Source organism: Numida meleagris, chromosome 5 (genome assembly GCF_002078875.1).
Source record: "Numida meleagris isolate 19003 breed g44 Domestic line chromosome 5, NumMel1.0, whole genome shotgun sequence".
Lineage (NCBI taxonomy): Eukaryota > Metazoa > Chordata > Aves > Galliformes > Numididae > Numida > Numida meleagris.
In genome coordinates, this window is record NC_034413.1 from 54,001,218 (window position 1) to 54,017,888 (window position 16,671).

At 34.5% G+C, this 16,671-nt stretch overlaps 1 protein-coding gene across 3 annotated transcripts in view; it reads right to left on the reverse strand.

Annotated features, from left to right (window-relative positions):
* The window catches only part of SCN2A (sodium voltage-gated channel alpha subunit 2), a 55,554-nt gene extending 40,959 nt beyond the window's left edge, over positions 1 to 14,595 (reverse strand). For all 3 annotated transcript variants that reach the window (XM_021400289.1, XM_021400288.1, XM_021400290.1), the window contains exons 1-9: positions 14,278 to 14,595; positions 11,140 to 11,258; positions 8,492 to 8,581; positions 6,818 to 6,946; positions 6,220 to 6,311; positions 4,881 to 5,153; positions 2,447 to 2,510; positions 1,751 to 1,892; positions 740 to 946 (exon numbers count right to left, since the gene is read on the reverse strand). In XM_021400289.1, the coding sequence (XP_021255964.1) occupies positions 740 to 946; positions 1,751 to 1,892; positions 2,447 to 2,510; positions 4,881 to 5,153; positions 6,220 to 6,311; positions 6,818 to 6,946; positions 8,492 to 8,581; positions 11,140 to 11,258; positions 14,278 to 14,544 (1,383 nt within the window). In that variant the 5' untranslated portion in view covers positions 14,545 to 14,595. The remainder of the gene's footprint in view (positions 1 to 739; positions 947 to 1,750; positions 1,893 to 2,446; positions 2,511 to 4,880; positions 5,154 to 6,219; positions 6,312 to 6,817; positions 6,947 to 8,491; positions 8,582 to 11,139; positions 11,259 to 14,277) is intronic.

Below are 16,671 nucleotides of genomic sequence, written 5' to 3' on the forward strand. Positions count from 1 at the left end.
TGAAGTAACTCAGCCTTCTCCTTGTCTGTTGTTAGCAGCTTGCCTGTTTCACTCAGTAGGGGGGTATGCCCTCCTGGACATTCCTTTTCTGGTTGAGGTACCTGTAGAAGCCTTTCTTGTTCTTTTTGGCATCCCTTGCCAAGTTCAGTTCAAGCTGGGCCTTGGCTTTCCTGACACCATCCCTACACAGCCTAGCAGCTTCCTTATATTCTTCCCATGGTACTTGTCCTTTTACCCACTGCCTGTGCGTTTTCTTCTTGCACTTCAATTTGACCAGCAGGTCCCGGTTCAGCCATGCCACTCTCTTGCCTTCCTTTCCTGACTTGCTCCACCTGGGGATGGAGAGCTCTTGTGCCCTGAGGAAAGCCTCCTTAAAGATCTGCCAGCTTTGCTCCACTCCTTGCCCATGAAGACAGTTTCCCAGGGTGTTTTGCTGACTAACTCCCTGAAGAGCTGGAAGTTAGCTTTCCTAAAGTTTAGCCTCCCAATTTTTTTTTTTCCTGTTCCACATCCCTCCAGAGTGAACTCAACCATAGGATGGTCTACTGCAGCCCAGGAGTTCAAGTTTACTCAAGACCACAGAAAAAGTGCTAAGTAAAATATTAAATATTTTTTTGAAAACGAAAGAATATACAAAATAGGAGGTAATATTTAGGAGTGAGTGACTGAAACTATTCTCATATGTGAACATCCAATTGCAATCATGAGTGGAAAAGGCAGTTTTACTTTACAAGGATACCTGAGCTTCTTCCTGTTGCTTTTTCAGCTGTTCCAGCATTTGCTGAAATTCTGCTTCTTTCTGTTCTGCTTCTTCCATGGTTGCTTGATTCTGTTCTTCATAGGCCATGGCAACTACAGCCAGGATCAAATTAATCAGGTAGAAGGAGCCCAGGAAAATGACCAAAACAAAAAATATCATGTATGTTTTCCCAGCAGCACGCAGTGTCTGGGGAAAAAGAAATAACACAAATTTTAGAAGATTTTTACACACTGTTGCATAATGTGGCAGCATCTATGTTATAGATTAGAAATACATTGTAAAATGTCTCCATTTTAGCACGAGATGATTACGTTAAGTTTTCCACATACGACTAGTTAGTATTATATCCTAACTATATGTGCAAAAATCCAAGTTTTGTGTCTGCATAGTCAGCTAAGCTGACTATGATTCAGTAGCTTAAATACTTCAGAAATTCTACTAATGAAAATCTGTTATAGGAGTTGCTGCCCCCATTATATCTTTTTTTATAGCCTTTAAACTTTTAAACTACTTTAATAGTAATGGGGCCACTAGGCAGTGTCTTACCTTCTTGTCTCATCAGACAGAAACTACAGTGCCACAAAGACAATGCAGTATACAAAATGTCATCCTGCACATTACAGTCCTTCAGGTTAAGGATGTGTGTAGTTTAGGGACAAGATGTAACCTTCTCAGAGACAACATATCTCTACTAGACTGCAAATCAATTTAGCTAGCATCTATTTCAGCATGTTTGGGCAAGAAGCATTAACAAGTTCATTTACTCATTTGTGAAAAGGAAACAATAATTCTTAACAATGATTTCTTATTATGTATTTGAGTAGCACATGGAAATCTAAGGCCCTTATTGTTTTAAGACAGCTTACATATATGAAATAAAAGATGATTTGTGTCCCAAAAAACTCAGGTACATGTGAATGAAACGAACTATGCAAATACCATGTAGTAATGGTATTGGTGACGGTGCTGTTTATTTTATTAAGTCCTCACCAGCTGGTAAAGATTCTCCCAAAAGTCCTGAGTCATCAGTCGAAACAGTGACAAGAATGCCCAACTGAATGTATCAAAACTTGTGTAGCCATAGTTGGGGTTTCTACCAGCTTTCACACATATATATCCTTCTGGACATTGACTACAAAAGAAGATGAAATGCTATTTTTAACAACTATTCTAGATTACAATATGCTATAAAAATCACAAAATTGTTCAGCAGTACCCATTGCTAATGAAATTTCGAACAAGTAAAACTGTATTCTACGTACCTAAGATAAAAAATCCTAGTGGTTTTCAATTTTCAATTCCATTTCCTACTGATGTTTCATTGCTACAATAATATAGCTAACAGTAATCTACCTTTCCCCACAATTTTTCATATCAACACATCTCCGTCAGCACAAGAGAAGATTGCCATCTAGCATGGCTAATAGCAAGTTGTCAGCCAGCTGGCAGTAACTTTTATGCACATAGTATTCATGGGATTGCCTTTACAAAATTAGTCTAAGGTGCTGAAGAAATTGCCTGTGTAAACTCAAATCACATAGATGGTTATGTTTAGGTATAGTTTCATATTCCAAAATGTTGGTAATTTGAAACTCTATTGTACAGCTGATACTTTAGTTAGCTGAATGAGCTATTCTAAGAAGCTAACTTTCTTTCTTCATGCACTATGAAAAATGATTTTCTTACCCTGCATCTGAGCTATTGCCACACAGCAGAGCATCATTTTGTCCTTCCAAGAAGTAGAAATGATCTGGTTTTTTAAAAAAAAGGAAAAAGATTATGAAAAATACACCATTTATACCTAAGGGAAGCTGAGCTATGATTACAACTTTTACAGTAAAGAAATAAGCAGAGTTAACAGTTTAACTGTGATATAAGATGGTCAGAAAAGAAAAAAAAAAGAAAAAAAAGGGAAGTGCTGCTTTGACAGGAAAATGATGTTTTGTAGAGTCTTGAAGTTGGTCTTTCTTTAGATAATAGAAAGGCAGTAGTATATTTAATTTTCAGTAACCTATACAAATGAATAAGGTACAGCTAGTGGGTTAATAAATTGTATATGTCAGCAAATGAATAAACTAATACCAGGAAAACAAGACAAACAAAGAGGTCAATACCCTGACTTTGTTCATGCAATTTTACATATACCATTTAGGGTTAGTTACTTATAATTATTAATTATATATTTGAGCATTACTTGAAAAAGTATGGAAGTTTTTGTAGCATGAAAGCACAGCACATAACAACATGCACAAGAAATTGTTAACAGGATCTTGACTTGAACAGTGGAAGGAGAAGCCAAGCTTTTATTGTACATGAAAAATAATACATACAATTCTGTTAAAGAGGACTGTACTTGAAAAATCTATATTCTGTTAACAGGCTAACTATTAAAACGGGGTTCAAAATTAATTTAAAGAGATGGAAGATTAAAACATCCCTAGAACATCCTTTCTCTCTTTCTTTCTCTCTCTCCTCCTTCTGCTCCTGTTGTTGTCCTGTCCCACCCTCTCCCACCCTTTCTCTTCTCTCCTGTGATGCAAAAAGGGAAAATCTGTTTGTCACCAATTGCTTGCTTGGGATTTATATGGCAAAAAAATGGGAATCTCTAGTGGAAATTTTGGGTCAGGTGGCATATTAAACTAAAGTTGCCAAAATTAGGTATGCTCTGGCTGTTCCCAGGAAGCAGATGGTTCCTTGAGATTCACCGCCAGCTGGCATGGATTAGCTTAGCTGGCATGAACTAACTCAGGGCTAACACTAAAGAGACAAGCAGGGAATTGCAACCAGTTCCTATTGACTGCTTCTACTCTGTCACTACCAGTATATGCTGGAGACAGCAAAAAATCTGCCTATTTTAAAGAGAGAGACTGTGCACATAATTTCTACATCTGCAATCTATTCCCTGACATCAGATAAGAGGCAATAGGTTTGCAGATATTTAGGTGCTCACATAGTTATTCCCTGTGAGAGATTTACTCACACTCATAATGAGCATAAAGATGCAGATAGGCACCAAGATGGATTTTCAAGGTTATCTGTGTGTGAATTCATACTCGTATGTGGCACAGCTCCTCCTCTGTTAAGCGGAGGATCCAGATAAATGATCAGATCAGCTCAACTGTCAGCCCAGTATTTTAGAAATATATATATATATATCAATTTTCAATAACAAGATAATGATAAAATAATAGTAAATATGAATTCATCAAATATATGGCATACATTAAGCTATTCCTGTCTCCTCCTTTCCCAACTCACTAACAGGATAATAGTCCCAGGGACAAGTTATACATGACACTTTCTGAAGCAAATAAAGAAGATATGTTCCAGCTTGAAGGATCAGAAAATACTTCAAAAATAATTCAGAAGATCTTTTTTTTTAAGATCCTTAAAGGATCTGTTTTATAACAAGTTTCATTAACAACTCAAGACATGAAGTAATACAAAAAACATATCAAGTATTCTGAAGATATCACGCTAGGAGAGAAAATGATCAAAATTTAGAATGACCTTTACAACTGACAAGCTGGTCTGAAAGCACTTGGATTTATGTCAACAGAGAAGAAAAGAAAGGAGAGGAAAAAAAAGGAAAGGAGGGAAAAGGAAAAGGATCCTTTTCAGAGATTTTTAAGAATAGGTTCTCATCCAAAATCTCTTCTAAGCCTACACTTCTAAGATACTACTAGCATGCTGAGACGATAAGTATATTAGAAGATTATAAGGTAGATTATGAGACGTGAATCCAAAAGCATTTAGCTGTTAAACTGAGGTTTCCTAACTTTCAGGGATACAGGCATCAGATTCAATATTCATGCCTTTTTCTGCAAAGCTTTAGGATTTACTCCAAAAATCATAATCAGTAGGTTAAATATATATATACACATATACACATAGGTATCTAGTACGATATTATGTTAAACTACAGTATGATGGTTGCTTTATTTCCTATGCAAGATGTGTTTTTTTAATGAATGTGAGCTGCTAAAACTATGAGTGCTTCTTTTATGCCTCTTGGGTAGGTTACACCATTTTAAATGAAAATATATTGATATGCTTTTGTATGTGTTTCAAAAATTTTCAGAAAAAAAACATTGAAGTAGATGATACAATGGATTCTTACTTTTATCTTCAATGTACTCATCCCAGTTAAATATTGTCATCGTTGTATTAATAAATGTACCGTTTTCACCTATAGAGCTATTAAAGTAGGTAATAACAGTTGTTTCAAAAGTAGAATTGTCTGGAGGCCACTGCAGGCATTTATTCCTCAAGTTCCCCATGAACAGCTGCAGTCCTATTAGTGCAAAAACACTCAGACAAAACACAGTCAGGATCATAACATCCGAGAGCTTCTTCACAGACTGAATTAGGGCTCCCACGATAGTCTTCAAACCTGCAAAGAGGAAGGATTTTTATTATGATACTAAGCAGATACTAAACACATAAAAAATCATGTGATTTTTTCTGATAAGATTTCATGCAAAATGATAACTAAATGAGTCTAATGTTTGTGATACAGTAATAACTGTTAAAAGATTGATTACTTGTGAAGATGAATGAAAAGCTCTAAGTATATGCTTATTTTAAAGTGTACAGAAATAAAAGTAGATACTACCAAACATATTCTTTATGCTAAAACAAGTGATTTTATTATTCATGCTATATATCTGCCCTACATAGGAAAGTACTGTTTGCTTTCGCTGATGCTTCTTGCCCAAACCTTTCTTACATGAACATTTTAAAATTATTCTGCATTTATAAACCTGTTATAAAGATGTAATAAATTCATATTTTAAAGATAACCTCTTACGATATGAGAGGGGTGATGGTTTGGAGAAGAAAGACATCTTTAAAATAATTCCCCATGCAAGGCCCATGCTATCCTTTAATTTTTTATACATGACATTTGAAACTGAGTTAAAGTTGTATATCAAGTGCCTGCAATAAATGATAAAATTTGCATCAATATGAAAGCTTAAAAATTAGCGTATAGTGAAAACATATAAAGGAAAGCTTGATGTCATAAGATGCAAATCACATAGGCTGTTTACTGCAAATATCTCATGCAAGTGTTAAACTCAAAGGCTGACTTTTTAAAAAGAAAATGCAGCTAATTAAAAAAAAGCAAAAATCAATTTAAATGAAGTTATGTCTTGATTCCTGCTTTTTTTATTTTATTAAAAATGTGTAGCAAACAAGGCTTATGCTTCAAAAATGTGAGTATAGCCTCTGTGGAACAACAGTCAGCCTCAGTGTTTAACCTAGCTCTCACCTGGAATGACTGATATTGTTTTCAAAGCTCGGAGAACTCTGAATGTTCTCAACGCTGAGACATTGCCCAGGTCCACAAACTCTGTCACATATCTGTAATAGGGGAGTTCACACACAAACACAATGACAGCACACAGATAACAGTTGGAGAAACGAGGGCCTAACACCTTACACCAACTACATCTTACCTGGAATTACAGAAATAGTTTTCAAAGCTCTCAATACTCTGAAAGTTCGAAGAGCTGAAACATTGCCTAGGTTTACAAATTCTGTTACATACCTGTAGGATTAAATCACAGTTACTCAGAATTGAGGCAGATTTTATCCTTATTGCTTGGGTCTTTGATTAAGACCTTTTCACCGTTCACTGCATTTTGCCTGTGTTATAAATGTCCTTCTGACCATAAAACTATATTATTTTATCAAAATAAACCACACTGACTTGTTTTTGAAACCTAATTTTGTCAGCTTCTAGCAGGAAGTCAAAATGATTCCTTTAATTCTGATATGTAGAAAGGAGACAGGATATGAACAGTTCAGGCTGATGGCATTCACAATCCTAATGGGCTGACAAACCATGTTGGCCTCTGCAGCACATGCTCGGTTAGAAATACTAAAATGTTTAAAAGAGGTAAAAGAAACATATTGAAACTGCAGAAAGTCCAGGCTCCAAATGTTCTGGTTGACAAAATATTGGGCAATTTTTAGCCACTAATTTCATCCTATCTGAAAGATTCAAAAAAAGAACAACCAAAACAAAACAAAACAAACAAACAGTACACTTACGCAAATGTGATGACAGTGAAATCTAGCCAGTTCCATGGGTCTCGAAGAAATGTAAAATCTTCTAAGCAGAAGCCCCTTGCAAGAATTTTAATAAGTGATTCAAAGGTATAAATTCCAGTGAATGTGTATCTGAGGAAAATATGCAAGACAGAGTTTATAGAAACATACTCACATTGTCCCTACACAGTATGCTCTCTAGCACCATTTTCTACTCTTTGAGTAGCATATGAATTTAATAGATATAACTAGCTTTAAACATCTGCAGAATTTCTTCCTTAAAGGAGAAGTAAGAATCAAACCATGATTAAAAGACTACATGACAATCCATAAATTGAGGTTCAAATGCTATAATCTACGCTAATGAGTCAGTTGCAAAATTACCTGTTACTTCACTGGCGCATGCTTATGTCCAACCTAATTCTATGTTACAAGAAAAAACATATAACATAAAAACATATGACTTCAGAAATTGCTTCCATTCTTAATATTTATTTCTTCAGTATTATTTTTATGGTGAGATGTTGTAGACTACCATGATCTGCCAATTTTGCTGAAACGTAAAAAGTAAAAATGCTTAATTCTGGCATTCTGAGTCATTTTGATTTTCTATCTCCAAATGATGCCATTTTGAAATTTAGTTGCATTTATACCTTTAATGGAAAAGAAGGTAAAACAGACTGTTTCAAGTCAAACTGTTTAAAAGGCTCACACTGGTTTTCAGACACAATCAACCAGAAACCAATTTTCCTGTATAATTTTTTCAGTTCAGTCACTAAGGAAAAACAAATAAGTTTCAATCAATGTAAGTTTGAATCGATATTCAAGCTAGCTATATTTATTCATAAATACTATATGCTAGACATCCTGAATACATATATGTTCATACTCAATTAAAAATAAGAGTGCCTACACTTACTTTAATATTCCTATGATTTCACTGTTGATTACTGAAGATTAAACGTGCACTTATAATCCAAATCAGTTAGAAGTGAAGATGCAGCAGAAGCATAAGATGCTATTACAAAAATGAAGCATCATAAAGAGCAGTATTTCACACTGCTGTCTACAGCCTTGGAATGATCACAAAATATGCATCCACTGGATATGGGGACCAAGGGGTTGATACCATATTGGAACTTTTCTCTTTCTAGCTGTTATTTCCTATGGGAGGATTAGCCAATCATTGAAATACTTTTGAAAAAGTGTATTTTTCATTAAAATAACCCACAAACATTCATTAACAGATTGTCTTCGTAAATGAAAACTGCACAGTGGTAGACATAGTCATCCACTGGACGCTTAATCTATATTAGTTCCTGCAATGCAAAAAGAAGGGTGTATTTCCTCACATTCTTTCATAGATGCAACATAGAATGCACAGGAAAATACTTATCATCTACTTTTTTTACATACTTACAAGACTAGCATCCTCTTCCTTCCTACATTACCCATCTAATACTGCATATAGAGAATGGAAATTGAACATTCTGTAATGAAGGAAGCGTTGTAAAAAATACTGATTTAATATTACAAAGAAGAAGCTAGCATCTGAATAGGTATTCAAAACACAAAGTAGCTGGTGCCAGTAGATGTTATCCTTATTAGTGTAACATCACTAACAGCAGTTTATTTCAGATGATTGAATATAATTCAAAGAAAATCCATTTCACTTACTCTACATTCTTTGTCCAGTCTGGAGGATTACTCATGGTCATAAATACACAGTTGGTCAAAATAGTGCACATGATAAGCATGCTGAATAATGTGGGTTAAGAGTTAAGGAATTTAAGCCAGAAAATCTCATTAAAAGAATATCAAACAAGATCCTGGTCTGGCAGATATCCAGTATCAGGAGCTATTTATCCCTCCACTGTGATGTTGACCCAGATAAAACCACTGAGCACGTTTCATAGTCATTTCTTTATATTTAGGACAATCACACACTAAAAATTAGAAAAGTTGAAATATATACATATAGCAAAAAAAAAATAACAACACCTTAGATGGTTTTTCTCTTTTTAAATAAAATTTTGAATGTTGAAACTTGTGGCTTCTAGTTGAGTGGAATAACACCAAAAAAGTGTTTTTGTTGGGTGATCTAGACAAATATGACAAATATCATCTAGTTCTTACAAATAAAACAATGAAAGGTACATTTTCTTCATTTCTTTCCTTTAATTTTCACCATAAAATTTGGCACATATCAGCAATTTGCTGTAACACATAAATTGAAAGCTAGTTACCACATTTTAATAGAATAGATAAATTAGTGAGAAAATTATTTTCTTTGCATTTGCTTTTTATAAATATATTTTTCTAATATAAACAGTGGTGAAGGAGAAGTCACACTTTATTCTAAAAAACAAAACTAAAAAACCCTTAAGAAAATCTGAGAAAAATTCCATGCTATAAACATTTTCAATGATTTTGACAGAACTGCTCTGTATTTACAAACCTTCAATTTCAGGGCTAATACATTATTGGAGATGAAAACAAAAACACCAAAATGAAAACCAACCACGCAGATGAAGCATAAAATGTCCACATGATGGCACCATCACCTAAAATTAGAAAGATAGCAAAGCTCATTTTTAGAAGAGCTTCAGTTTCTCCAACTAAAATGCAGGTTCCCATGCTGCTACAGTCCAGAAATCTGAGCATTATGGTGTGGGAAGTATTGTGATGTTCCCCTCACAATGTTTCCTCTGTATGTCTACATTAACCAAAAATAAATAAGTAAAAACTTCAAGCAACAGTAAACACCTCTGACTACTGAACTGTCAAACTATGGCATTACAGTCACCAGATATCTGGGTCTTTCACACCTGTAAATGTATCTCAAATCTTGGAATCAGAAGGAAGATTCTTGCTACACAATTCATATGTGAAAAGAGCATAAGAGAAAAGACGCTATTTTAAAACATAACACATAATGAGTGCTTACAAGTCTATATTTACGTCAGCTTTCAAAATCCTTTATGATGAAATATCCTCTCAAAATCCTCACTATTCTTTCATCGGGAAGAAATATCTGGACTATACCTTCCCAAAATATTAAACAAAGCTTTTTAATATTCTGACTTTGGTCACTCCAACTATTCACCACCATCTCAGTTCTACGATCTTCTATTACTCCATCTAATTGCTTGTTACATGCTATGGAGTGTCATATAACTGTCAAATAATTATTTGTAGTGACAACTGTAGCAATACAGACTACATAGCGTTGTCTGATTTTGAAGTCATTTGTAGGCTAGCCACTGATAATGTTATCCAGTATTTATTAGACAATCACATTTATCAGACTTTCATTATACCAAAAGTATAACAAAATCCTTCCAAGGGTTATTCTACATGATCTTAGGATCCCTCTATATAATGCTACTAAAAACAAAACAAAACAAAACAAAAAACCCGCACCCCCCCAAAAAAACACTCAAAAACCAACTCTGTTTTCAATGTCTTTATGTTAGACTCTTGTGAAATATCAGTGTGCAAACATTTGCATATGCTTTTTAAGTAAGCAGACTTACTGAAGCCAAAGCCCTCAATGACCTTATATCAGTATCTGGGATCAGAGCAATAGGATGCCTATTGTATTCATATATCAAAACACTGAGAACGACAAAGCGATAGGTATGTCATTAGGACTACTTAGCTTTGTAAATCTCTACCCATAATGTGGAAAATTCAACCTACTTAGACAGAAATTAGAGTTTCTACAGGGTTACAAGTGCATAAAGGAATAATAATAAAGAAATAGGTAAGATACACATAGGACTGAGAATGCAAATAAGAAACCTAAGCTGTTCTATCAAACTAGCTTTCAAGTTGGATCTGAATCAGAAAATGAAAAGGAATAATGAAACAAGATTTTCACTAAATATTCAAGCAAGTACATAGCTGGGATCAAAGATTTCATTGTAACACAAAGTGTTGGTGAAGAACTGAAAGTATTTTGAGGAATATATCTGTAGTTTGTGAAAAATGTGGTGGAAGTGAAAAGATGAAAAAAAGTTTGAGGACTACATGGAAAATGAAAGGGAAAGGAAAAGAAAAAGGAGGGGGAAGAAGAAAGACAGAGGGAGAAAGTATAAACAAAGATGATTGGTTGTCTTCTGATGTTTCTTTATTATGATCCAGCAACAAGAAACAAAAGTAAAAAGGGGAAAAGAAAAAGAACAGAAGAGAGAAACAGTAGAAAGAAGAGAGACAAAGCACCACAGATCATATCAACCCTGGGACATGTGCCAGTGAATGATTTAAATACTAAGCAACATCTCATTGACTACAATTTTAGACTGACCACTTGAAAAGGATATGAATGTACCAAAATCTTAATAGCTATTTTTCTAAGAGGATTGAAAGGAGTTAACATGTACAGGGCAGAGGTGGCACTGAATCGGAATATTGCCTTCCCCTTATTCAATACTATAAAGGTCTGGAAAAAGAAACACAGAATTAAAAATTACATTTAAAAGACACCAACAAGTTACAATTTACTAGGTCAAGCCTTGAATCATTTTCATTCCATCATTAATCATATTTGGTCAAACTCTTCTACTTGTACCTCCCCCTTTGCCCGTCTCAGAATCAGAATCCCCTTGTCCAGTTCACATACAGCAGACTCTAGACAAATTACTATCAATAGAAATGCCTTAAAATGTTTTAAGAATTTATTTAGAAATCATAAGCAATCCTGATATTGCTATCTAGAAAACAAATGCAGGTACATTGAGGCACTAATACACATTCTATAGCTTATTATATATATACTGGTATATGTAACATTAAAAAAAAAAGACTCATGAAAACATTAGCATTTCCTTAATCAAATAACCAGCGTTAATTATCATACCATCAAAGTACTAAGACAATAGTACCATGGAGAGATGTAGTTTTCAAAAGTGAAATTGCAAAAAGGAAATTGCAAGTGTTCAATAACCAGTTTCTGGTCATAACATAAATGCAATGGATAGTTTTCACTGTAATTCAAGAAATGATAAACATATTGCTTCTCTTTTTAACTATTTCTTGTGAGAGTTTCATACCTGCAACTCTGTCTACTTTTCTTACGCCACACTTTACTGTTACCTAATACAGAATTCATTAATCCATGTATTTTCACTGTCTCTCCATGGTTTCAGCAATGATTCATGTATACTGTGAGCATTAGAAAAAAAATTTATAAATGTAACAGTTTTCTTAAAACCTGGGAAATAAAGAAGGATAAAGCTTTTATTTAACTTTAAAAATTATTTAGATATCCACACATTTGGATAAATTCCTATCTATTTCTATTTTCTTTCCAAACATGGGTGAAAGTTCACTCTCACTGAAGGTATGAGGATCTACCTAACACTGTGGCAGCTCTAGAAAGCCCAAAGGGACACAACCTATAAAAAACTGGAGCACTGCCAGGAGCTATCATCTATCTCAGCTGGAATCAGAGGGCCAGCATTTGCAAAGACTATACCCTACTTTCTGAGAAGGTGTGCCAAATGCAGCAGCTGAAGTCCTGGAAACACAATTTCTCCCCTTTGCTTGGAATCATAAACTTCAGCTCTTACGAATGAAACATACGTTCAGATACACAGATACATGTTGATTCTCAGACCATACTTTGGTTCTTAATTGTAAAAGAGAAAGAATTAGTCTCTAATGTGGTATCTTTTCTACCACTGCTTTTCAACTCTCTTAATACTCTTCCTTGACTTTTAGAAACGCTGCTCCAAAATCAGTTTCCTTTGCTCTGACAAAACATTTGATGATATATCGTTTGAGCAATGCTGGCCTATCAAGACACACTGAAAAATTAAAATGCAATCTGACCTAAATACACAAGCAAGAATGTTCAAAAATATATAATGAACACCAAGAAAAATATGAGAAGAAACTATGATTGCAAAGGATGTAGTTTGGAGTCTCACATCTTGAGCTAGAAACCTCGAAACTACGTTTTTGCAAAAGAACAAGACAATCGCTTTGTATGTCTAATTCAGGAGCATGAAATTAAGAAGTGTACTTCATTTTCACAGAGAATTCCAGAATTACTTTTCTGTTTTCCAAACCATGATAAAGATAACTTAAAGATTCTCAGCACCAAATTCAGATTTTTATTACTGTGGAAATGGGAAAGGAGGAAGGAAAGGAATCAGCACTTGGACCCAAATTTCTTTTGCCTTACTTCTAGTCTTCCACAGGATTAGCCACTAGAGTAAAGGGAGTGGAAAGAAGTATTTAATTGAAAACCTAATTTTCAAATTTAAGTCACAGTTCTCCATAGAATGAATTGAGTTTTGGAAATTCTGCAATGAACATATAAGGTAGAGCTGATTTATTTTAAAGCTGTTGTCTCTGTTCAGTGTATCCTTAATTCTTGCAGTAAAGATATCTGAATTATTATTATTTTTTGCTTAATTCAAGTTTTTTTCCTAAAAATTCTTCCTTTTTCTTCAAAGTGCTTTTTTTCTTTTTTTTTTATTTTTTTATTAGCTTCTTTTCATTCACTTGCTAAATTCTATGGGAAAGAAAAGAAAGCACAGGAAGAAATGAGGAACACAGAAAATTCATCAATAATTTCCTGTTTACAGATAGTGCAAAAATTATACAATACATATTATGCCAAAACTTGAAGGACTGGAATTCTGGAGAAAACCCAAGGCCATCTGGACAAAAGTCTAAAGTTTAGCACTATTGCATTTGGCCCCACAGTTCTTGCTGGGTTTTATTCTGTGTGTTCTTATTTCATTCTTATTTTTTTAATTTAAATGAACATGTCTATAAAGTATCTTTAAAATTACGTAAAATATTTTGGACACTCCAAGAGGAATTCCTACCTCCTCTTTATTTATTTGCCTCTGTTAAATACGTCCTTTTTGATAACAATCAATGAAGAATATAAATCTGGATATGAAAAATTTTAGTTGGAATCATAATGACTCTACAGAGTGAATGAAAATGAAGGATCTTCAGCATATCCTGAGAAATTACTTTTGCATACTTCCATATCCTTCCTAGCAACAAGAGAATGCAGCCTAAGCTTTCCATGTGACTGTGATGAAAGCTAGGGAGAAGGTGCCTTTGAGATGGACTTCAAAATGATCTGCTCTTTTCACATCCAGAGTAGAACAATTAATGAAATAACAGCATGCTAAACATAGCCCTTGTGCTACTTTTTCAATAGTTTTCCCATGAATAAAACACTGAAAGCTACAATTTTTAATGAAATGCCAAGTATATTAAAATAAATGTGAATTCATTTCTACCTACAGACTGGGTTCCGTAAACTTTCATTACTAACTTCTGTTATTACAACTGAGATTTCTGCCAATGAAAGAAATCAAGATATAAAGGTAAGCGAAGACTGGATCCAAAACAGTGAAAATGCTATGCCTGCCAAGAAAGTTTGCTGTATTTTAATCTTCTTAAAGTTTCATAGAAATACACAATACACTTACTTTTTTATTGATATAATATGGGTCCATGTCTTCCAAGGGCTCAGACACCATTCCTGGAGGTATGTCACCATAAATAAATGGCAGGGTCTTTCCTGCCTCCAAGTCGCTGTTTGGCTTTGGGCCATCTTCATCATCATCATCTTTGCGTTCTTGTTTGGATTTTTTAGCTTTTTCTTCATTGATACGTTGTTCAATAGCTGCAAGTGATTCTCTTGTGAAATAGCGGAAGCTGTCAGGTCCTGGTGGTACCAGCACAGACTGTGCCATCTTTTCATCCTGCACCTCTTAATTACTGTTTAGCCTCCCTCATAAAAAAAGTGCTAAAAGTATAAACATACACACACACAAAAAAAAATTAGAGCAACATAAATAGTCACAAACAATGTAAAAGAATATACCTGCATAGAAATTTCCATGGGACGACTTTATTAAATACAGTAATTATCATCCAAGAGGAGGTTGTTATAAAACTAATTTTTTCATTTGCTTTTATTTCAGGATAAACCATTTTCCACTGCAGCTTGCCTCTTGGAAGTAACATTTAATTTAAAATTTTCTTAATGCTTGTGAAGGTAGGTTGGCAAAAAAAAAAAAAAAAAAAGAAACTGTATAAAAATGTCACATATAATACAATAACATCTTTACTTTTTCAAGGGTAATGAATAAAGTAGGAGATATTTTCCAGCACATTCAATGTGAGGCATCAACAGTTCTGAATTGTTCATGGTTCAGTGTTGAGGAGTGAGAATGTAGTCAGTTCACATCTTTAATATCCTCCTTAAGCTGTACCTTGAAAGAACCATCCCTCTAGCTAAAAGGACCAGAAATGTCTCTTAGAATCCACTACTGTAGCTTAAGGCCAGAGGGCTCAGTTGAAAGCAACGTGAGATGCTCCTTCTGTTCAGGTACAAATATGCTGCCTTTGCAGAGCTGCCAGCTCAGGAAACAAGGAACCAGGCACAAGCACCTGTATTCCGATCCCCCGCCTGGCAACACATTGTGCACTGGAGGAATTGCTGAATTAAACAAAAATTATATTTAATCATTAGATAATGCTCTTTGATTGATACCATACAGATTGTACGGTAACATTTTTAACCATTTTCACTAATAAGGGCAGAACCATTTTTTCTTAATAGCTCCAGACAGTTCAGTTAAAAAGAACAAATGAAAAATATTCCTAATGCAAATACTTCAATCTGAAATCATAAATACTACCTCTGCTGTAGCCTTCAATTATTTTTCTCAAGTCCTTATCCTAAGCAAGCACATTAAACATACAGCAAATGCAATAACAAAGTAACTTCCCTGTAAGTCAATATTTCCAAGAAACAATTACCAAATTAAAATAATACAACAGTTGAAATACAATCTGCAGGATCTTATTTTACTCTCTACCTAAATATGCACATTTCAGCACAGCAGCAACAAATTCGTATTTTGGAAGCATGCTAAATAAACTGCAGCACGATGCTTTCTCCTCCTTTCCATCCATATGCATATGGCTATTTACACCTACACAGACATCCACACACATCCCAACTTCTGCAGGTCTCCCTACAGACAACCCCTTCCACTGCAGGCAAATGCACCTGGCGCATTCTGTCATGGACAGTCTGTAGCAAATTGCTACTAGAACACATGCACAGACTGGCAGCAGCAGAAGGGTTAATTAGGAAAATGCAAGTGGTCTTGCTGCAGAATCCTGTCATATTTTATTGTTAATTACAGATATTTTTAAAAAGGCATAATTCTGTCTTAATATAGCTGGAAACAATTAAAAAATCATTACCAGTGTAGAATCTAGCACTTACTGGGTTTGGAATGGCACCCAGGAACACTGCAGCTAAATTCCATCATGTCTTTTTCTTCTTTTTTTTTTCTTCTTTTTTTTTCTCTTCTTTTTTTTTTTTTTTTTAATTTCTCCTGCTACAGACCACACCTAACTTCCTGCTGAAGGATCCTGGTTATTGAAGTCAACTCTGACATTTCCTGTGAGCCTACTAGGTGTTGTAACTCTTTCTGCCACTAGATGGCAATAATATACATCCAAAAATTCACGTCAGAAATGGTAAAGATTTTTGCATGCTCAAACACTTGCTTAAACTGAGACTCTGGGACTAAAATACATGATTTTATATAACCAGTCAGGTCTCAGGATTCTCAAAAATTCTTCTTAATATATAGCAGCTACTGCTGTTGAGACGATAGCTGTTAAAACTGAAAGGTGACACAGAAAAGAAAGTAGGAGGGATAGCAAAAAGAGAAATAGGAAAATGGAGACTGCACAAACAGTGTACAACCAGGGCAGCTGCTGAGTCTCTCTATAATCTGGTTTATTTTAAATCAAAGCTTTTATTTTTTAAAACACATTTATACAATATATTTAATGTG